This window comes from Pristiophorus japonicus, chromosome 6 (genome assembly GCF_044704955.1).
Source record: "Pristiophorus japonicus isolate sPriJap1 chromosome 6, sPriJap1.hap1, whole genome shotgun sequence".
NCBI lineage: Eukaryota > Metazoa > Chordata > Chondrichthyes > Pristiophoridae > Pristiophorus > Pristiophorus japonicus.
In genome coordinates this window covers 19,994,165-20,017,402 of record NC_091982.1, presented here as the reverse complement: position 1 = coordinate 20,017,402, position 23,238 = coordinate 19,994,165, and the positions used below count along the sequence as shown (strand labels likewise).

General features: G+C 44.0%; 1 protein-coding gene across 1 annotated transcript in view; it reads right to left on the bottom strand.

The window, feature by feature from the left end:
* Nucleotides 1-21,128: 21,128 nt before the first annotated feature.
* Nucleotides 21,129-23,238, bottom strand: part of zc4h2 (zinc finger, C4H2 domain containing) — a 54,458-nt gene continuing 52,348 nt past the window's right edge. Inside the window, exon 5 of the mRNA XM_070881991.1 lies at nt 21,129-21,657. Within this exon, the coding sequence (XP_070738092.1) occupies nt 21,544-21,657 (114 nt within the window). The 3' untranslated portion in view covers nt 21,129-21,543. The remainder of the gene's footprint in view (nt 21,658-23,238) is intronic.

The following is a 23,238-nucleotide window of genomic DNA, read 5'->3' as shown; positions in this document are numbered from 1 at the left end:
ATCAGAGAACCGGCTGCCACTCTGGATTGTCCCGGGGAATGGTCCCGCGCTTTTAGGGAGGAGCTGGCTAGCCGAGATGAACTGGAAATGGGGGGATGTGCACGCCATTTCATCTGTGGAGCGAAGTTCATGCTCACAGGTCCTACAGAAATTCGAATAACTATTTCAACCTGGGGTCGGGACCTTCAAGGGCACCAAAGTAGTGATAAGCATCACCCCGGACGCCCGACCAGTGCACCAACACCCGGTGGACCTTTATAGGCCTCACTCACGCTGCTCCCGCCTGTCGCCATCTGCCGCCTATCTTAGATCTGGTACTGTGTAATGAGACAGGATTAATAAACAATCTCCTAGTAAAGGATCCTCGAGGAATGAGTAAACATAACATGGTTGAATCTCAAATTCAGTTGGAGGGTGAGAAAGTTGGTTCTCAAACCAGGGTCCTAAGCTTAAATAAAGGAGACTACAAAGGTATGAGGGCAGAGTTGGCTAAAGTGGGAAAATAGATTAAAGTGTGGGACGGTTGATGAGCAGTGGCAGACATTTAAGGAGATATTTCATAACTCTCAACAAAAATATATCCCACTGAGAAGGGAAGACTGTAAGAGAAGGGATAACCAGCCGTGGCTAATTAAGGAAATAAGGGATAGTATCAAATTGAAAACAAGGGCATACAAAGTGGCCAAGACTAGCAGGAGGCCAGAGGTTTGGGAAAATTTTAAAAGCCAGTAAAGAACGACTGCAAAAATAATAAAGAGAGGGAAAATAGATTATGAAAGTAAACTAGCACAAAATATAAAAACAGATAGTAAGAGTTTCTACAGGTACATTAAAAGGAAAAGAGTGGCTAAAGTAAATGTTGGCCCCCTAGAGGATTATACTGGGGAATTAGTAATAGAGAACAGGGAAATGGCAGAGACATTGAACAAATATTTTGTATCGGTCTTCTCGGTAGAAGACACTAAAAACATCTCAATAGTGGATAATCAAGGGGCTATCGGGAGGAAGGAAATAATACAATCACACTATCACTAAAGAAATAGTACTTGCTAAAATAATGGGACTAAAGGTGAACAAGTCCCCTGGACCTGATGGCCTGCATCCTAGGGTCCTAAAAGAAGTGGCTGTAGAGATAGTGGATGTATTGGTTGTAATCTACCAAAATTCCCTGGATTCTGGGGAGATCCCAGCGGATTAGAAAACCACAAATGTAACGCTCCTATTTATAAAAGGAGGCAGACAGAAAGCAGGAAACTATAGACCAGTTAGCCTAACATCTGTCGTTGGGAAAATGCTGGAGTCCATTATTAAGGAAGCAGTAGCAGGACATTTGGAAAAGCATGATTCAATCAAGCAGAGTCAGCATGGTTTCATGAAAGGGAATTTAAGAACATAAGAACATAAGAGTTAGGAACAGGAGTAGGCCATCCAGCCCCTCGAGCCTGCTCCGCCATTCAATAAGATCATGGCTGATCTGGTCGTGGACTCAGCTCCACTTACCCGCCCTCTCCCCGTAACACTTAATTCCCTTATTGGTTAAAAATCTATCTATCTTTGACTTGAAAACATTCAATGAGCTAGCCTCAACTGCTTCCTTGGGCAGAGAATTCCACAGATTCACAACCCTCTGGGAGAAGAAATTCCTTCTCAACTCGGTTTTAAATTGGCTCCCCTGTATTTTGAGGCTGTGCCCCCTAGTTCTAGTCTCCCCTACCAATGGAAACAACCTCTCTGCCTCTATCTTGTCTATCCCTTTCATGATTTTAAATGTTTCTATAAGATCACCCCTCATCCTTCTGAACTCCAAGGAGTAAAGACCCAGTCTACTCAATCTATCATCATAAGGTAACCCCCTCATTTCTGGAATCAGCCTAGTGAATCGTCTCTGTACCCCTTCCAAAGCTAGTATATCCTTACTTAAGTAAGGTGACAAAAACTGCACGCAATACTTCAGGTGTGGTTTGCTGGGGTTCAACAAGCAGGGTGGATAAGGGGAAACTAGTGGATGTGGTGTATTTGGATTTCCAAAAGGCATTCGATAAGGTGTCACATAAAATGTTACTGCACAAGATAAAAGTTCATGGGGTTGGGGGTAATATATTAGAATGGATAGAGGATTGGCTCACTTACAGAAAACAGAGAGTCGGGATAAACAGTTAATTTTCCGGTTAGCAAACAGTAACTAGTGGGGTGCCGCAGGGATCGGTGCTGGGGCCTCAATTATTTACAATCTATATTAATGACTTGGATGAAGGGACCGAGTATATTGTAGCCAAATTTGCTGATGATATAAAGGTGGGTGGGAAAGCAAGTTGTGAGGAGGACACAAAGAATCTGCAAAGGGATATAGCTAGACTAAGTGAGTGGACAAACATTTGGCAAATGGAGTATAATGTGGCAAAATGTGAGGTTATCCATTTTGGCAGAAAAAATAGAAAAGCAAATTATAATTTAAATGGAGAAAAGTTGCAAAGTGCTGCAGTACAGAGAGACCTGGGGGTCCTTGTGCATAAAACATAAAAAGTTAGTATGCAGGTACAGCAAATAATCAGGAAGGCAAATGGAATATTGGCCTTTATTGCTAGGGGGATGCAGTATAAAAGCAGAGCAGTCCTGCTACAACTGTACAGTGAGGCCACATCGAGAGTACTGCATACAGTTTTGGTCTCCGTATTTAAGGAAGGATGATGGCACTGGAGCTACGGATGGACTCACTCTAGAGCATGCGCGATGCTGAGAATGTTGTGAATAGCACATTTAGTGAGTTGGTCACACCACAGGGAAGGGTTAGAACAGATAGTGAATGGGTGACCAAGAGACAAGGCAAGAGCAGGAAGGTAGTGCAGGAGTCCCCTGTGGTCATCTCCCTCCAAAACAGATATATCATTTTGGATACTGTTGGGGGAGATGACTTACCAGGGGAAGGTACCAGCAGCCAGGTTCATGGCACCATGGGTGGCTCTTCTGCACAGAAGGGCGGGAAAAAATAGTGGGAGAGCTACAGTGATAGGGGACTCTATTGTAAGGGGAATAGATAGGAGTTTCTGCGGCCGCAACCGAGACTCTAGGATGGTATGTTGCCTCCCTGGTGCAAGGGTCAAGGATGTCTCGGAGCGGCTGCAGAGCATTCTGGAGAGGGAGGGTCAACAGCCAGTTGTCGTGGTACATGTAGGTACCAAAGATATAGGTAAGAAGTGGGAAGAGGTCCTACAAGCTGAATTTAGGGAGCCAGGAGTTAAATTAAAAAGTAGGACCTCAAAGGTAGTAATCTCTGGATCACTACCAGTGCCACATGCTAATCAGAGTAGAGGGAGCAGGATAGTTAGAAAAAATACGTGGCTTGAGTAGTGGTGCAAGAGGGAGGGATTCAAATTCCTGGGACATTGGAACCAGTTCTGGGGGAAGTGGGACCTGTACAAAAGGGACGGTCTGCACTTGGGCAGGACTGGAACTGATTTCCTTGGGGGTAACATTTGCTAATGTAGTTCGGGAGTGTTTAAACTAATATGGCAGGGGAATGGGAACTTATGCAGCGAGACAGGGCGAAGTAATATGGAGTCAGAAACAGATGGTAGAAAGGTAACAAGCAATAGTGGAAGGCCGAGTAAACAAAGGCAAGAAACTAAAAGGACCACACTACATCATAATTCTAAAAGAACAAAGGATGTTAAAAAAACAAGCCTGAAGGCTTTGTGTCTTAATGCAAGGAGTATCCGTAATAAAGTGGATGAATTATCTGTGCAAATAGATGTTAACAGATATGATGTAATTTGGATTACAGAGACGTGGCTCCAGAATGATCAGGGCTGGGAACTCAACATCCAAGGGTATTCAACATTCAGGAAGGATAGAATAAAAGGAAAATGAGGTGGGGTAGCATTGCTGGTTAAAGAGGAGATTAATGCAATAGTTAGGAAGGACATTAGCTTGGATGATGTGGAATCTATGTGGGTAGAGCTGCAGAACACCAAAGGGCAAAAAACATTAGTGGGAGTTGTGTACAAACCTCCAAACAGTAGTAGTAATGTTGGGGAGAGCATCAAACAGGAAATTAGGAGTGCATGCAATAAAGGTGCAGCAGTTAACATAGTGACTTTAATATGCATATAGATTGGACGAACCAAACTGGAAGCAATATGGTGGAGGAGGATTTCCTGGAGTGCATAAGGGATGGTTTTCTAGACCAATATGTCGAGGAATCAACTAGGGAGGAGGCCATCTTAGACTGGGTGTTGTGTAATGAGAGAGGGTTAATTAGCATTCTTGTTGTGCGAGGCCCCTTGGGGAAGAGTGACCATAATATGGTGGAATTCTACATTAGGATGGAGAATGAAATAGTTAATTCAGAGACCATGGTCCAGAACTTAAAGAAGGGTAAATTTGAAGGTATGAGGTGTGAATTGGCTAGGATAGATTGGTGAATGATACTTAAGGGCTTGACAGTGGATGGGCAATGGCAGACATTTAGAGACCGCATGGATGAACTACAACAATTGTACATCTCTGTCTGGCGTCAAAATAAAAAAGGGAAGGTGGCTCAACGGTGGCTATCAAGGGAAATCAGGGATAGTATTAAAGCCAGGGAAGTGGCATACAATTTGGCCAGAAATAGCAGCGAACCCGGGGACTGGGAGAAATTTAGAACTCAGCAGAGGAGGACAAAGGGTTTGATTAAGGCAGGGAAAATAGAGTACGATAGGAAGCTTGCAGCAAACATTAAAACGGACTGCAAACGCTTCTATAGATATGTAAAGAGAAAAAGGTTAGTAAAGACAAACGTAGGTCCCCTGCAGTCAGAATCAGGGGAAGTCATAACTGGGAACAAAGAAATGGCAGACCAATTGAACAAGTACTTTGGTTCGGTATTCACTAAGGAGGACACAAACAACCTTCCGGATATAAAAGGGGTCAGAGGGTCTAGTAAGAAGGAGGAACTGAGGGAAATCCTTATTAGTCAGGAAATTGTGTCAGGGAAATTGATGGGATTGAAGGCCAATAAAACCCCAGGGCCTGATAGGCTGCATCCCAGAGTACTTAAAGAAGTGGCCCTAGAAATAGTGGATGCATTGGTGATCATTTTCCAACATTCCATTGACTCTGGATCGGTTCCTATGGACTGGAGGGGAGCTAATGTAACACCACTTTTTAAAAAAGGAGGGAGAGAGAAAACAGGGAATTATAGATCAGTTCGCCTGACATCAGTAGTGGGGAAAATGTTGGAATCAATTATTAAAGATGAAATAGCAGCGCATTTGGAAAGCGGTGACAGGATCGGTCCTAGTCAGCATGGATTTATGAAAGGGAAATCATGCTTGACAAATCTCCTACAATTTTTTGAGGATGTAACTAGTAGAGTGGACAAGGGAGAACCAGTGGATGTGGTGTATTTGGACTTTCAAAAGGCTTTTGACAAGGTCCCACAAAAGAGATTATTGTGCAAAATTAAAGCACATGTTATTGGGCGTAATGTACTGATGTGGATAGAGAACTGGTTGTCAGGAAGCAGAGAGTCGGAATAAATGGGTCCTTTTCAGAATGGCAGGCAGTGACCAGTGGGGTGCCGCAGGGCTCAGTGCTGGGACCCCAGCTATTTACAATATACATCAATGATTTAGATGAAGGAATTGAATGTAATATCTCCAAGTTTGCAGATGACACTAAGCTGGGTGGCGATGTGAGCTGTGAGGAGGACGCTAAGAGGCTGCAGGGTGACTTGGACAGGTTAGGTGAGTGGGCAAATGCATGGCAGATGCAGTATAATGTGGATAAATGTGAGGTTATCCACTTTGGTGGCAAAAACAGGAAGACAGAATATTAGCTGAATGGTGACAGATTAGGAAAAGGGGAGATGCAACGAGACCTGCGTGTCATGATTCATCAGTCATTGAAGTTTGGCATGCAGGTACAGCAGGCGGTGAAGAAGGCAAATGGCATGTAGGCCTTCATAGCTAGAAGATTTGAGTATAGGAGCAGGGAGGTCTTACTGCAGTTGGACAGAGCCTTGGTGAGGCCACACCTGGAATATTGTGTTCAGTTTTGGTTTCCTAATCTGAGGAAGGACTTTCTTGCTATTGAGGGAGTACAGCGAAGGTTCACCAGATTGATTCCTGGGATGGCAGGACTGACATATGAGGAGAGACTGGATCAACTGGGCTTGTATCCACTGGAGTTTAGAAGAATGAGAGGAGATCTCATAGAAACATAGAAAATTCTGATAGGATTGGACAGGTTAGAGGCAGGAAGAATGTTCCCATTGCTGGGGAGTTCCAGAACCAGGGGTCACTGTCTAAGAATAAGAGATAAGCCATTTAGGACCGAGATGAGGAGAAACTTCTTCACTCAGAGAGTGGTTAACCTGTGGAATTCTCTACCGCAGAAAGTTGTTGAGGCCAGTTCGCTAGGTATATTCAAAAGGGAGTTAGATATGGCCCTTACGGCCAAAGGGATCAAGGGGTATGGAGAGAAAGCAGGAAAGGGGTACTGAGGATGAATGATCAGCCATGATCTTGTTGAATGGCGGTGCAGGCACGAAGGGCCGAATGGCCTGCTCCTGCACCTAATTTCTATGTTTCTATGTTTCTATTCACTTCAATGTGTGTGGCTAGTGACTGAGGCTTTTCAAAGATTAGGAGGAGGTAAGAGGCAGGTAGCATAGCGGCTCAGGGTGATGTTTATGAAACACATATTAGTGGGAGTGGAGTGCGAGGAGACGTGACAATGATTAGAGTATAAGAGGGTAGGTGCATCCTGAATGCAGAGGCAATGGCTGGAGAAGTGAGCCTTCAGCTTTCTGCTGCATTCTGCAACCCACATCATGGCCCGCAACACATTGAGAAGGTGCATTTCCATCGAAGACTTAACAGTGTGTGTGACATTGACTTTGGAAGCACGGCAGTCATGCATTAATGTAAAGGGTACTCACCCTGATGATCCTTGTGAAATCGTTGAACTTCTTGCGGCATCGTGTGCCAGTTCTGGCCACTGTGTCTGCTGCTGACACCTCCTGTGCGACCTCCGCCAGATTCTCCTGAAAATGCTGGCCAGCGGCCTCCCTCCCCCAACCAGATAGAGTGAAGACCACTTCCTTTCAACGGTCTGCACTAAGGCCTCAGCAGCCACTGCAGAGGACCTTCGAGCACGCTGCCTGCCCTCTTGCTGCGCCATCTCTGCCAAAGTCTCAGAAGTGGGCTGGGACATCTGCGCATGCTCGCAGGAAATCACCGCACCCTAAACTACCGACTGCGCCCGGGAAAATTGAAACGCTTCAATTGCACATGCGCAACATTTCGACCTATTTTAACGTTGCGATTTTCAGCTGGGGTACACAAAGTTCTTTTTTGGGCAAAATTTCCCGATGAGGGCGCAAACTTTTTCCAGGCGGTATCAGGACTGCTCCGCCACCATTACCGCCCCGAAATCAGCAAAGCCGAAAATTCAGCCCAAAATTCTTAATGTGGCTTTTGGTTCGCTCAGGTCACTGCATGAAACTGATTGCATGTGTGTGGAAACATATATTCTTTGAAAGAATTAAATTAATTTTTTCTAGAAATGGAAATGGTAGTTCTATAAATATGCAGGAAGCCAATGTATAATGTCAAAATAAATCATGAATCTTGTGTTGATTGGCATCTTATCAAAACTTTTATTTTGCCTCAATCTTCATGGTTTGAATTTCAGATGAATTTATTAATGTGGATAACAGATGGTTACGTCTCTAAACCCTGACTGACGTCAAAAAATCCCACAGAAGAGGTGTTTAATAAGCTACGATGGTCTGCTGGTGATATTATAGAGAGTACTTTTGGCACTTTTGCCGCCTCAACTGAGCTGGGAGTGTGATAAAACTGTAATTCCTGTTTCCTCTAAAACATTGCCACTTGGCGAGACATCATGATCGAGCTTCCAGATTAGATTAATTTACTTTCAGAAGCACTCTGCTGAGCGGAATATGTTTGGAGAAGTTGCTGAAAGGGTTTGCTAGAGAAACAAAGGCCTATCTTATTAAGTATTCCTTGGTGTAGTACAGACCAGAAGGTACCAGGTTCAATTCTCAATTTGTGCTGAGTTTATTGATCCCGGTTGGACAACTGCAAGGCAGGCTATAATTCTCCACAGTGCCCTTGGGTTATGAAGGAGGAGCAGATGCCTGCTCTTGAATCGCTATTCAGTAACTCCTGCTGCTAAGTGTGCATCAGTAGGACATTGGGTAAGCGCAAGACTGAGTTTGGCTACTATGCCCTCCATCAATGCATACATGCACACACTCACAGCCTATTTAACATATGAAAAATGGCCACTTGGGTGAGGTACCAGAGAACCACAAGTACCCACAGAACATTACATGAGAGCAACCATTTCCCAGCATGAGCCTGCACCATCACAAAATAGGCTAAACATTTGGGGGAGGGGTAGATGCGAATTTTGAAAATTGATTGAAAGACCCTCACTAAATGGAGGCTGGAGGTTAATTTGATCACTACCAAGCATGCTGTGCATGGTCATAAATCCAATGCAAGCGCTTTAGCAGTCTAACTCTGATGCACTGACTGCCCTTTTCAAGTTTTCCAGAACTCAGTGTTCCTTCCTAAATTTCAAATTCAAGCTAGATTTTTGACAACCTAAACATTGGGTTTCATCATCATTATAAGGTGATGGGTACTGCTTTTCTGGTCAGGATTTGCTCCTGCGAGCTTCAGCTACCGACTTTGACAGAACAGTGTGCGCGGCCTGGTCTAGCTTAATCAGTGTCATTTTCCTGAAGCCAAGTTTCAGCCTTTGGAAGTTGTGTGACAAACCAGCAAATTCAAGACACTGTTGAAAAATGGAACGAAATTGGGCTCTGTGCATCTTAAACTATTAAAATGGCGTCTGCGATGCATGCGCGCACTTCCACTGGGAAGTGCGCCGGACGCCATATTTGTAAAGGGGTTTGCATGCACACACCCAACGTCTCTCGGCAGGTACATAAAAAGGAAAAGAGTGGCTAAAGTAAATGTAAGACCCCTAGAGGATGAGACTGGGGAATTAATAATGGAGAACAGTGAAATAGCAGAGACGTTGAACAAATATTTTGTATCGGTCTTCACACTAGAAGACATTAAAGACATCCCAATAGTGGATAATCAAGGGGCTATAGGGAGAGAGGAACTATCACTAATGAAGTAGTACTCGGTAAAATAATGAGACTAAAGGCGGACAAGTCCCCTGGGCCTGATAGCTTACATCCTAGGGTCTTAAAAGAAGTGGCTGCAGAGATAGTGAATGCATTAGTTGTAATCTACCAAAATTCCCTGGATTCTGGAGCGGTCTCAGCGGTTTGGAAAACCGCAAATGTAACACCCCTATTTAATAAACGAGCCAGACAAAAAGCAGGAAACTATGGGCCGGTTAGCCTAACATCTGTCGTTGGGAAACTGATGGAGTCCATTATTAAGGAAGCAGTAGTGGGACATTTGGAAAAGCATAATTCAGTCAACAGAATCAGCATGGTTTTATGAAAGGGAAATCATGTTTGACAAATTTGCTGGAGTTCTTGAGGATGTAACGATCAGGGTGGATAAAAGGGAACCAGTGGATGTGGTGTATTTGGATTTCTAGAAGGCATTCGAAAAGGCGCCAAATAAAAGGTTAATGCACAAGATAAAAGTCACAGGGTTGGGGATAATATATTAGCATGTATAGAGGATTGGCTAACTAACAGAAAACAGAGAGTCAGGATAAATGAATCATTTTCCGGTTGGCAAACAGTGGCTAGTGGGGTGCCACAGGGATCGGTGCTGGGTCCTTAACTATTTACAATCTATATTAATGACTTGGATGAAGAGACCGAGTGTAATGTAGCCAAGTTTGCTGATGATACCAAGATGGATGTGAAAGCAAATTGTGAGGAGGACACAAAAAATCTGCAAAGGATATAGACAGGCTAAGTGACTGGGCAGAAATTTGGCAGATGGAGTATAATGTGGGAAAATGTGAGGTTATCCACTTTGGCAGAAAAAATAGAAAATCAAACTATAATTTAAATGGAGAAAAATTGCAAAATGCTGCAGTACAGAGGGACCTGGGGGTCCTTGTGCATGAAACATAAAAAGTTAGTACAGATATGCACGTACAACAAGTAATCAGGAAGGCAAATGTAATGTTGGCCTTTATTGCAAGGGGGATAAAGTATAAAAGCAGAGAAGTCCTGCTGCAACTGTATAGGGTATTGGTGAGGCCACATCTAGAGTACTGCGTACAGTTTTGGCTTCCGTATTTAAGGAAGGATATACATGCATTGAAGGCTATTTAGAGAAGGTTCACTAGGTTGATTCCGGGGATGAGGGGGTTGACTTATGAAGATAAGTTGAGTATGTTGGGCTTATACACATTGGAGTTCAGAAGAATGAGAGGTGATCTTATTGAAACTTATAAGATAATGAGAGGGCTCGACAAGTTGGATGCAGAGAGGATATTTCCACTGATAGGGGAAACTAAAACTAGGGGGCATAGTCTCAGAATAAGGGGCTGACCATTTAAAACTGAGATGAGGAGGAATTTATTCTCTCAGAGGGTTGTAAATCTATGAATTTTCTTCCCCAGAGGGCTGTGTAGGCTGGGTCATTGAATATATTTAAGGCGGAGATAGACAGATATTTGAGCGATAAGGGAATAAAGAATTATGGGGAGCAAGCAGGGAAGTGGAGCCATGATCTTATTAAATGGCGGAGCTGGCTTGAGGGGCCAGGTGGCCTACTCCTGCTCCTATTTCTTATGTTTTGATGTTCATACAGAGCAGGCAGATCATGACGTCAGTCAGCGTGTAACTCTGATTTGATGCCATGCTGTTATTTTGGAGCTTCACACTCCAGCCTATGCCCTCTCTTAACCTCACACAGCTGAATGCACGTTCAATGGCATGGGACCTCCCATCGAGCGCTACTAAAAGGGAAAGTCAACTACTTTCAGGTTAGTTGCTGGTTTATTTCTTCTGGATTTTGCTGCAATTTTCAGCATTTTGGATGCTGTTCCATAATTGTTTAAAGTTTCAATAGTCTAGGGAGTGGTCCGCCTGGTGGTGAAGTACTTTCTTGGTTATTGAAGGTTTGTGCACAAACCAGTTGCTTCTAGACACGGATGGCCCACTCGGGCTTCTTCTTGGCATTGAACATGACTGGGAGAATGAGCAGGGGCCATGCAGAGCAGGATAAGCTGCTGGAGGAGAGAGAAGTGGGAGAAGGGCTCTCAGCGATGCCCCTTCCCATAATGGCCAACTCAATCTCCTCCATGAGGGTTAAAACATGCAGACGTGCCTCTTCCCCTCCCGTTAGTTCCTGATGCCTCCTATTGTACGCCACCTTCTCCTGCAAGAAAGAGGGAAGTGTGTCAGTGAGTGTCATGCAATATGTTTGGGTGATGTGTCTGACATGATTGAATAGCTGCCAGTGTGTGCAAGCTGTGAGATGTGGGTGCGAAGCCTGCAACAGTGCTAAGTGTGCAAGGATGAGGTGAAGCACATGAACCTTAGGTATGAGTCCTGATTGATAGAGACTGTTGGTATGTGAGGGATGGGGGTGTGGTGAATTGACCAGTGGATGAGGTTAGTGGTGCAGTTGGTAGGATGTCGCCTTGACAACTCATGGGAGATCATTAAACTTCTTCCTGCACTACATCCATGTTCTTGCAGCTATACTTCTGGCATTGACCTCCTCTGCTATCTCTTGCCACTGCCTTCTGAGAATGTGTCTGGAGGGCCTCCTGCCCATTTGAGGATACAAGACATCTCTCCTCCTTCCCACCTCTACAACCAAGATCTCCAGTGCAGCGTCCAAAAACCTTGGTGCAAGCTCTGTCCCATGGTTAGTCATTGTTGACTGTTGCACAGCACACTATTCCCAATGATATCTGCACCTCCAGCGGCCACAACCTTTAAGAGATGCAGGCCAGCTTTAATTCGTAATAAAAACAGAGAAAGCTGGAAATCTCTGCGGGTCAGGCAGCATCTGTGGAGAGAAAAATAAAGTTAACATTTCGGGTCGACGACCCTTCGTTGGAACTGCTGAATGTTCAAAAAGAGCACATTCTTAAGAAGCACAGAAAGGGGGAGGAGAAGAAAGAACAAAAGGAAAGGTCTGTGATAGGATGGAAGGCAGGAGAGATTAGAGAGACAAAAGGGATGATGGGCCGAATTGAAATGGTAATGAAAGAAGTTAGAGAAAGGTTAATCTGGATAGGTTGTGAATGGTGGAATAATGACCAGCTGCCATTAGCAACAAAGAGAAAAAAAGAAGAAAAATAAATTCTCCACTCCACTCCCTCTCTGATATCTTCATCCTCGACTCCTGCACTGTTCCAATGAAGCTCAACGCAAGCTCAAGGAACAGCACCTCATCTTTCGATTAGGCACTTTACAGCCTTCTTGACTCAACATCGAGTTCAACAATTTCAGAGCATAACCTGTGGCCATCTTTGGTTCCCTTTCCTCCCCCCCGCCACCCCCCCACCCCACTCCATTTATGTTTTTTTTCCTTCTTCTTGTCCTCTTTGTATATTGTCTTAATTGGAAAGCCACTAACCTAATCAAGGGATGGCACTGGGTCCTCCAGACAGACACATGTGTGAGGAAAGCCAATAAGGAAATGCCCTGGAAGCAAGATCCAATCCCGAGGTTTCCTGAGAAACATGGCTGTAAGAGGCATAAAAACTCAAGCCAAAGATTGCTCTCTCTCTCTTTTCTTATACACCACGGCAAAAGGCAGGACCTCTCTCTGCGGACAAAGGAGCAGGCCATGTGCTTTGCCAGAGGGAAGTAAAGTGTACCGTTTTTATTATAACCTCATTGCTCATTGTATCTGTTGTAACTAAGTCGATCTGTAGGATAGCTGACGACTGTTGATAGATGTGCGTGTGTGTGTGTTTAATAAACTGTTCCGAATTGTTTTAATAGAATCAGTCTCGCTGTCAGTTTAATGCCAGGGATTTATAAATCTTACAATGGGTAATGCTGGCTGCACGCAGAAATCATGTTCATGCGCAGACAGCACGAATTTGGCGTCCTGTTTACATCTCAATCAACAGGTGGGTTAATCGCGTATCGCGATCCAATTTAACTGCTAGTATCTGTTATATAAGTTTTTAAAACTCTTTTATCCATCTGCTTGTAAGAATTGTGCTTAGACTAAAATTTGCTGAAGTCACTGACTGGGTGCTTCTTGTCTGTAACATAACTTAAAAGCTAAAAGGTGCCCCTTAGTGGTGAAATAAATGTATTACAAAGATACAAGAAAGGATAAGTACCTAATGGAGAAAAAGGAGACCAAGGTTACACTTTGAAATTTATTTTACTTGTATTATTTAAGTTCATTGTTCATTCAGGAAATCGTTCCTTACTACCTATTAGTTATTACTAATTAAAACATAAAGAAACAATGTCTTGACACATTATGCTTTACGTAAAATGAATTACTTTGAAGCATAGTGACTGTATTACATGGAAAAAAGGTGTCACAAACAGCAATGAACATGAATCCTTATCTTTTGGTGATGCTGGTTGAAGGAGGAATGTTAGCCAGAATACCTACCTACTCTTCTTCAAACATTTGGCTAAAGCACTGGAACAGGTGGATGAGGTCTTGATTTAATATTTGATGTGAAGGATAGCTTCTTTGACATTGATGCACTCCCACCATACTCCACTGGGTATCAGACTGAATGAAACTGGTATGGGGATCAAACCCACAACCTTCGGAAACAGAGGCACGAGCACTATCTACTGAAACAAGTTGATTGCAGAGGGATTATGACCTGTGGGTTTTGCATCGGACATTCTTGTTTTTGACCAGGCTGTGTGAATATTTCTAAAAGTTAAACCAGACACCAAAAAGTCTGTTTATTTTTATATAATCACTTTTTTCACTTGTTCCTATGTCTATTTCATACGGGGTATTGGTTATTGAGATCTTATATTCTATGCCTCGGCTAATAAAGGCAAGTATTCTGTATGCCTTCTTAACCACCTTATCTACCTGCCCTGCTACCTTCAGGGATCTGTGGACTTGCACTCCAAGGCACCTTTGTTCCTCTACACATCTCAGTGACCTACCATTTATTGTGTATTCCCCTTGCCTTGTGAGCCCTTCCCAAATGCATTATCTCACATTTCTCCGGATTGAATTCCATTTGCCACTGTTCTGCCCACCTGACCAGTCTATTGATATCTTCCTGCTGAAAATGGTTGATGGATGACCGTAAGACCCTTTTTTGGGACAGTACTAAGCACAGAACATTGGTGAGTGTGCAGGAATGGGCCTCAAACCACTCCCCAGTAACGCGCGAGGGATGTTTCCAACTGCAGAACACCATGAAATGAGTTGCTACTTCAGCATATGTTGGAAAACCTCCAAGAATAAATGCTGACTTAGCTTTCTCTCGTTAAAAGTGTAACTCAGGCAAACATTCAGGAATTTGCCACAGCTAGAGTTGGAAGACTTGGGCTTTGACGTGAGAGCCACGACTCCAGAATTCATACAGCTCTGTTCTCACGCAGATCATAGGCCTTCTTGTGGGAATGGCCTGCGATTTGTTGAAGGAAATCAGAAAGGAGATAGCAGAGGCTCTAACTAAAATTCTTCAATCCTCTTTACATATGTAAATTGTGCCAGGGGACTGGACCGTAACCAATGTAATGCTTCTGCTCAAGAAGGGACAGAGGAAAAACTCTGGGGAGGTACCAGCGGATTGGAAAGCAGCTAATGTAATGCCTCTGTTTAAAAAAGGAGGCAGACAAAAGGCAGGTAACTATAGGCCGGTTAGTTTAACATCTGTAGTGGGGAAAATGCTTGAAGCTATCATTAAAGAAGAAATAGCAGGACATCTAGATAGGAATAGTGCAATCAAGCAGATGCAACATGGATTCATGAAGGGGAAATCATGTTTAACTAATTTACTGGAATTCTTTGAGGATATAACGAGCATGGTGGATAGAGGTGTATCGATGGATGTGGTGCATTTAGATTTTCAAAAGGTATTCGATAAGGTGCCACACAAAAAGTTACTGCAGAAGATAAAGGTACGCGGAGTCAGAGGAAATGTATTAGCATGGATCGAGAATTGGCTGGCTAAAGGAAAGCAGAGAGTCGGGATAAATGGGTCCTTTTCGGGTTGGCAATCGGTGGTTAGTGGTGTGCCACAGGGATCAGTGCTGGGACCACAAGTGTTTACAATATACATAGATGACCTGGAAGAGGGGACAGACTGTAGTGTAACAAAATTTGCAGATGACACAAAGATTAGTGGGAAAGTGGGTTGTGTAGAGGATACAGAGAGGCTGCAAAGAGATTTAGATAGGTTAAGCGAATGGGCTAAGGTTTGGCAGATGGAATACAATGTCGGAAAATGTGAGGTCATCCACCTTGGAAAAAAAACATTAAAAGGGAATATTATTTGAATGGGGAGAAAGTACAAAATGCTGAGGTGCAGAGGGACCTGGGGTCCTGTGCATGAATCCCAAAAAGTTAGTTTGCAGGTGCAGCAGGTAATCAGGAAGGCGAATGGAATGTTGGCCTTTATTGCGAGAGGGATGGAGTACAAAAGCAGGGAGGTCCTGCTGCAACTGTACAGGGTATCGGTGAGGCCGCACCTGGAGTACTGCGTGCAGTTTTGGTCACCTTACTTAAGGAAGGATATACTAGCTTTGGAGGGGGTACAGAGATGATTCACTAGGCTGATTCCGGAGCTGAGGGGGTTACCTTATGATGATAGATTGAGTAGACTGGGTCTTTACTCGTTGGAGTTCAGAAGGATGAGGGGTGATCTTATCGAAACATTTAAAATAATGAAGGGGATAGACAAGATAGAGGCAGAGAGGTTGTTTCCACTGGTCAGGGAGACTAGAACTAGGGGGCACAGCCTCAAAATATGGGGGAGCCAATTTAAAACCGAGTTGAGAAGGAATTTCTTCTCCCAGAGGGTTGTGAATCTGTAGAATTCTCTGCCCAAGGAAGCAGTTGAGGCTAGCTCATTGAATGTATTCAAATCACAGATAGATACATTTTTAACCAATAAGGAAATTGAGGGTTATGGGGAGTGGGCGGGTAAGTGGAGCTGAGTCCACGGCCAGATCAGCCATGATTTTGTTGAGTGGCGGAGCAGGCTCGAGGGGCTAGATGGCCTACTCCTGTTCCTAATTCTTATGTTCTTATGTAATGATGAGGAACTGGAGGAGTTTGCACCAGAGGTGGAGAGCAGGTTTAAAGACCTCACCCGGGATGGTTGTGGCAAACCTCCACCACCAATACAGACGCATCTGGAGGGAGATTGGTGAGGCCGTGTCCTCAATGGGCAACATTGAGCGAGATGGAGATCAGAGTAGGAAACGTTGGAACGATTTGGTGGCCTCAGCAAGAATGAGTAAACATTTATGGGACCCTTCCTGTACAACTGCAAAAGGTTATGCCCCAGATGTGTATGTGTGTGTGGGTGTGTGGGGGGGGGCATGAGCAAAGGGGGTAAAGGCTGCAAAGTTTCTTTCTACAGAAGAAGCAAACTTCCAAGGCAGCAAGCCTCAGTGCCCCGGGAGGGGGCCCAGTATAGCTGATTGAGCTGAGCAGCCTGGAGAAGCGTGCCTTGGCATTGGTGGTTGACTGCCGCCGTGCAACCACAAAGGGTGATGCAGATGCCGTGCTGGAGCATGGTAAGGATATAATAATCTCTGGTGTAACGCTCATGGCATGAAAGGTCATGCAATGTCAAGCCAAATGCGTTTTAACGCAGTTTGTCACCCATTATTGGTGTGCCCATGTAGAGATGGAACTCCCTGATGGCACTTTGTGAGATGAGATGGCTCACATGTCAGTTTGACCTATCCCCTCCCCCATAGACTGAAATGTTGTCCTCTACTTGCAGATGGTGAGTCGGACAGCACCGATCAATGCATGCCATCTACCTCTGGCACTCAAAGGAGGAGTGTGACCCCAATGTCTCCCACCCCAACGTTGTCCCCGTCCCAAGACATGGACTCCTTCCACCGCCACCCCTCCCCCCGACAAGATCACCCATTTCCACCACACCCACCTCCGCCACCCAGAGTCACGAAGAAGAGGAGAGAGCGGAGGGAGAAGGGCCCGTCTTTGAGCCCCTTGAGGCGGAGGAGCTGGAAAAGGATGACACCAGCCTCCTGCCATGTGTACCACCTGTCCGGAGACCCTCGACGTCGGGCTCAGAATTCATGGGCTTTGAACCGGATGCAACGTCTCCAAGCGCTGGCAGGTGTAGAGGCCGTGGAGCTGACCCAACCAAGGCGCGTCAACCCACACCGACCCAACAAGCTGCTGACGTTACGAGACGTGCTCACAGCAATTCGTGAGATGGTCCAGCTATCGAGGACGAGCGTCGACCTAGATCTCCAGCTGCTGCAGAACAGGGCTGGGAGAGGTGTCAGCATCGAATCCCTCGCTCAGCATCACTCTGACCGAATGGATCGGCTCATCAGTGCAGTGCAGCACAACACTCAGTCTGCTGAGGCGATGAGGCAGGCGATGGCTTCTGGGCAGGTCTTGCAAACCCCCGACCCCACACCCTCAAGGTACACAGATCCAGGGGAGCCGGAGATGCCGGTGCCTTCTGTGACGCCCCCTACCTTCTCTCCAAGACGTACACATCTGCAGAGATCCAGCTGCTCTCCTGCACAACCTGATCAAGCAGAGGCGGGGAGGGGGAGGGGTGCGGAACGCCGTCTTGAAGGCGAGGCAAAGAAGAGGATGATGAGCCTCACATCGGGGGTGGTGGGGGGAAGAGAGGTGGTGGTAGCGGATAGAGGGGTGGGTGCTGGTGGTGGAGATGTTCGTAAATTCTGTAAGGTTATGTCACTTTTGTAATTATGCACTTTTAAATACAATCACAATGTTCACCCTCTCTTGGTCAGTGCCTCATTTCCACGTAATGTGTGATGCCTTGTGAGAAACACACAGCTGTCCCCCAGATGTTCTGGTGCATCAGGAATATATTGCGCTCCACGATTCCACTGTATAATGGGTCCTGTCATCAGGCCATCGCGGCACAAGTAAGGACGACCAATGCAGAAAGGCTGCCATTCATTGAACTACTTGCAGAGCACACATTAATGCTTGCAGGGCAAGCCACGTTTTAAGACGCCAAACATGGCGGAGTGCCACCCCTGGAATGATATGTTCATGAGCTACATTGCAGTCCATTATATGTATTTTCCCCTCTTCCACACCTCATGTCATGATGTTCTCAGTATCAGTTGCAGCTTGACGTTTTATCACTTTCGCTTAATAACTCTGGCATAAGCTCACACCATCTGCGCAGTCACATCAGTCACTAAATAGGTTCCGCATGAAATGGTCTCCAAACTCTTGCAGGGCATCTCCATTGAGCCTTCACCATCTTCCGCAACTCATTGCCACTTCCTCTACCACACCTTCGCTTCAACGGAGTCATAGGGAGGAACATACCTGAACACTCTCTGGGCGGGTTAAGGTCCATTACCTCACTATTTATGTGCCACTGATCATGCTGCGGGATGTGAACGATAGCCGGGAAGTGCAGCGCTGCAGCACTCTGAGCAAAGCTCCCTGCCGTCCGACTCACAGCCAGCTCAGACCAGCTTTTTCCCAGCGGTCCTTCTGGTGGGCGGCAGGGCGATCTTAGACGGTCCTCGGTGATGAAAAGGCCGGATTTCCAGCCTCTGGCATGGGCAGGCGGCAAGCGGGCGCGCCGAGGTGGGGAGGGGGGAACCGCCGGGACCAATCTTACGGTGGGTGGAACGGGGACTGCACCGGAGGAATCGGCAAAAAAAAACGTCATTTCCGGCGGAAGTTCAGCGGCTGTGAGCGGGGCTTCCACCAGTATCCTTAACTCGTGCCAGATTACAGGAGGGCTAAATTTGTCAAAATCAAAAAGGATTTGGGTATGGTTGATTGGGCGATTATAATAGGTAGAGATAACTGTGGTACATGTGAAAATGGAGTGCACTTATGGAAAAGGAAGCCACATAGGTCCCCCAGAGTAAAAGGAGGGCATATGGTAAAACAAAATGGCTTAATGGTGATGCTTGAAGTAGTTTACCAGAAAAAGGGAAAACAGCACTCGAGAGAATAGGGATAGGTGCAAGACTCAGATAAGAGTAATAAAATCTGCTTTCAGATTGGGCAAAAGATCAATGAAAAAGATTATAGATAGACATGGCAGTGATAGCAGGCCCTTTTTTGGTTAAGTTACGAGTCAGAAAGCAATCACGGACCACATGGAGCCTTTGAAATATTGTGCAGGGCAAATTTGGGTGGAGTCCTAGAATACAGCTGAGATATTAAATGTTTACATAGCATCTGTTTTCACTACTGAAGATAAGGTGTTGCTCCTGCTGATTGATAGAGGTGATGTTAAAATTGAACCCAAGGAAGTCAATGGTTCTGGCTACGATTAGGGTTGTTAGGCGGATCGGGCTGCCAGCCCTAATGGTAATTACCCTAAAGTTCTGAAAGAAACAGGGACTGTGTTATGTCAGGTGCTGACTCACATATTTTATTGCTTGTTGAGGTTTGGGATTGCTTCCATGGACTGGAGAGAGGCCCACATGGTACATATACTTAAGAAGTGTAGTAAATCAGAACCTGGGATGTAGATTTTATTTTCATGGATGAACTAGAATTGGCCAAGTTTCCTTATCTGTATCCATCTTGTGAAAAAGGACCATAAAATAGAAATGTGGAAAAGTTATATTTACTGATTTAAAGAGCAATAAACTGATTATTTTATTATAATTGAATCTTCTTGTTTTATTTCATGAAAAAACACAGGGGTATTTTGCACCACAGAATATTATGTACAAGTGAGGATGTAGAATGAAATTTAGATAAATGCCTTCAAAATGCAGATAAATATTGTGTTTCTCTGTAAATTAATAAAAAGGCACAGAGCAATTACAAACTTTGGAATAATTTCTCACATTTAGTTGGACTATTTGGACAATTAATTTATTTTGCTACTCTCATAAGCCTAGAAATTAAGCTGTGCAATATTACTAGAAAAACACTCAATGTATTCATATGAAATTCTCCTGCTTAGTATCCAAGTTTGTTAAAATATTAAAATAATCAAAAGAATAAAATGCATTTATATAGCACCTTTCACACCCTCAGGATGTCCCAAAGTGCTTCACAGACAATGAAATACTTTTGAAGTGTAGTCACTTTTGTAATGTAAGGAAATGCAACTAAAATTTGCACACAGGAAGGTCCCACAAACAGCAATGAGATGAATTACCTTTTTTAGTGATGTTGGTTCAGGGATAAATATTGACCAGGACAACAGGAAAACTCCCTTGCCCTTCTTCAAATAGTGCCATGGGATCGTTTGCATTCACCTGAGGAGAGCTTTGGTTTAACCTCTCAACTTAAAGATGGCACCTCCAATGGTGTCTAGATAATGTGCTCAAGTCTCTGGAGTGGGTTTTGACCCACAACGTTCTGACTTAGAGGCGAATGTTCTACCACTGAGTCAAGACTAACATGTTAATTTTATACAAAGATCTTTAGCCGTCATTTGCTAATATGACATTGCATAATTTCTAGGTCTATTCCATAAAATAAAATAGTAGGTTTGAAGCAGGGTGCTCAATTTCTGCAGCACAGTTAGTATGAGTTTATATTGGTCTCTGGCTGTTATTAGGAGCAACTCACTGGAGTTCCACCTCATGGATGTGGGGCGAAGTTTCCTGCTACAAATTTGCTTCCGTGAGTGGATCAGCATTAAGGATAGCCTGTCTGTAGCTGAAAAAGTGCCAGGTTTGATTCCCACTCTGTGGGAAGTTAGCTGGTCTCAGCCAGGGTGTCAGTTGGTGTCACCATTCCTCAGCTGAGGAGGGGAGAAATCAGCCTCGTTCCTGCATCCAGTGAGCCCTTCTGGAAAATAAGCATCTGGACAGAATCAGGTTCAGCTATAGCCCCTCCAGTCAAATAGTCCGGCAACACTGATTCACATAAGAATGGCTATTTGGGCAAGGTACCAACAAGAGAGCACATGATCCTCATGGAACTGTAGCCCAGGAGGAATCAACATATCAAAATAGCTTTTGGTTTGCTTGTAGTAACAAATGCTTGCTTTCCCAAAAGTGATAAATAATGCACAGCTTTTGATGTGATTAATTTAGTAGACTTGCTCTTCAGCAAATTATAGAACCATTCAACCATGGTAATGCTTAATGTACATCTATAAACTCAATACATCCATGTGGACCATTTTTCTAACATTTCAATCCAAATAGTACTCCATACACTACTTTCAGTATTTTCCCTTCTGGTAATTAAATATCCATTAGCGTTCATATTTAAACAATTTGACAAATTCTATTCTATACTATCTGAAATACATTTTTTGGATAAGTTGCTATTGGTACAAGAAAGATTTATTTTTCTAAAAGCAAAATACAGCTTTGTGCTTACAACACATGAAAATATAAAACAACTACATAACACTTTAGTTTGCGCTTCAGTAACATTGCCACATTTAAACTTTAGTTAATTTGTGCACATTTCGATGGAGTTATTATTCATCTTGCTTTCTCTTGGGTTTTTTAGGATTACGAGACCTGCTTTTCGCTTTGCAAAGAGGACAGATAGGTGCATTCCGATGGATTTGTTGATGACAAGACAAGCAAGCCTGTGGACACAAAGACAGAACGGTTAACGTCTTTACACAGAGCAATATAGATGTTGATATGAGGGAATCCGTGTTGCTACTTAGTTGAGCTGTAACTAATATACTTTTAAGAAAAAATGAACTTAAACCATATGATGTAATGTATGCAATACTCTTAACTTAGTCAAAAGCAAAATACTGCAAATGCTGGAAATCTGAAATTAAAACAGACAATGCTAGAAATACTCAGCAAGTCAGGCAGCATCTCTGGAGAGAGAAACAGAGTTAACGTTTCAAGTCGATGATCTTTCGTCAGTACCAGAAAGTTAGAGATGCAACAGATTTTAAGCAGGTGCAGGGAAAGGTGTGCGGGGAGGAAAGAGCAAAAGGAAGGTCTGTGATAGAATCGAAGGTAGGAGTGATTAAATGACCAAAAGGTGTGATTGTACAATGCAAAAAGAGATGATAAAGGGACAAGTAAAGCAACAAAGGATGGGTCTAGAACTTAACTTAGTATCAGCCGTGGCTCAGTTGGTAGCACCCTTACGCTTAAACAAAGGGGACTACAGTGGGATGAGGGCAGAGTTGGCGAAAGTAGACTGGAACCATAGACTAAACGGTGGCACAATTGAGGAACTGTGGAGGACTTTTAAGGAGCTCTTTCATAGTGCTCAACAAAAATATATTCCAGTGAAAAAGAAGGGCGGTAAGAGAAGGGATAACCAGTTGTGGATAACCAAGGAAATTAAGGAGAGTATCAAATTAAAAACCAATGCGTATAAGGTGGCCAAGGTTAGTGGGAAAATAGAAGATTGGGAAAATTTTAAACAACAGCAAAGAATGACTAAGAAAGCAATAAAGAAAGGAAAGATAGATTACGAAGGTAAACTTGCGCAAAACATAAAAACGGATAGTAAAAGCTTTTACAGATACATAAAACGGAAAAGAGTGACTAAAGTAAATGTTGGTCCCTTAGAAGATGAGAAGGGGGATTTAATAATGGGAAATGTGGAAATGGCTGAGACCTTAAACAATTATTTTGCTTCGGTCTTCACAGTGGAAGACACAAAAACCATGCCAAAAATTGCTGGTCACAGGAATGTGGGAAGGGAGGACCTTCAGATAATCACTATCACTAGGGGGGTAGTGCTGGACAGGCTAATGGGACTCAAGGTAGACAAGTCCCCTGGTCCTGATGAAATGCATCCCAGGGTATTAAAAGAGATGGCGGAAGTTATAGCAGATGCATTCGTTATAATCTACCAAAATTCTCTGGACTCTGGGGAGGTACCAGCGGATTGGAAAGCAGCTAATGTAACGCCTCTGTTTAAAAAAGGGGGCAGACAAAAGGCAGGTAACTATAGGCCGGTTAGTTTAACATCTGTAGTGGGGAAAATGCTTGAAACTATCATTAAGGAAGAAATAGCGGGACATCAGGATAGGAATAGTGCAATCAAGCAGACGCAGCATGGATTCACGAAGGGGAAATCATGTTTAACTAATTTACTGGAATTCTTTGAGGATATAACGAGCATGGTGGATAGAGGTGTACCGATGGATGTGGTGTATTTAGATTTTCAAAAGGCATTCGATAAGGTGCCA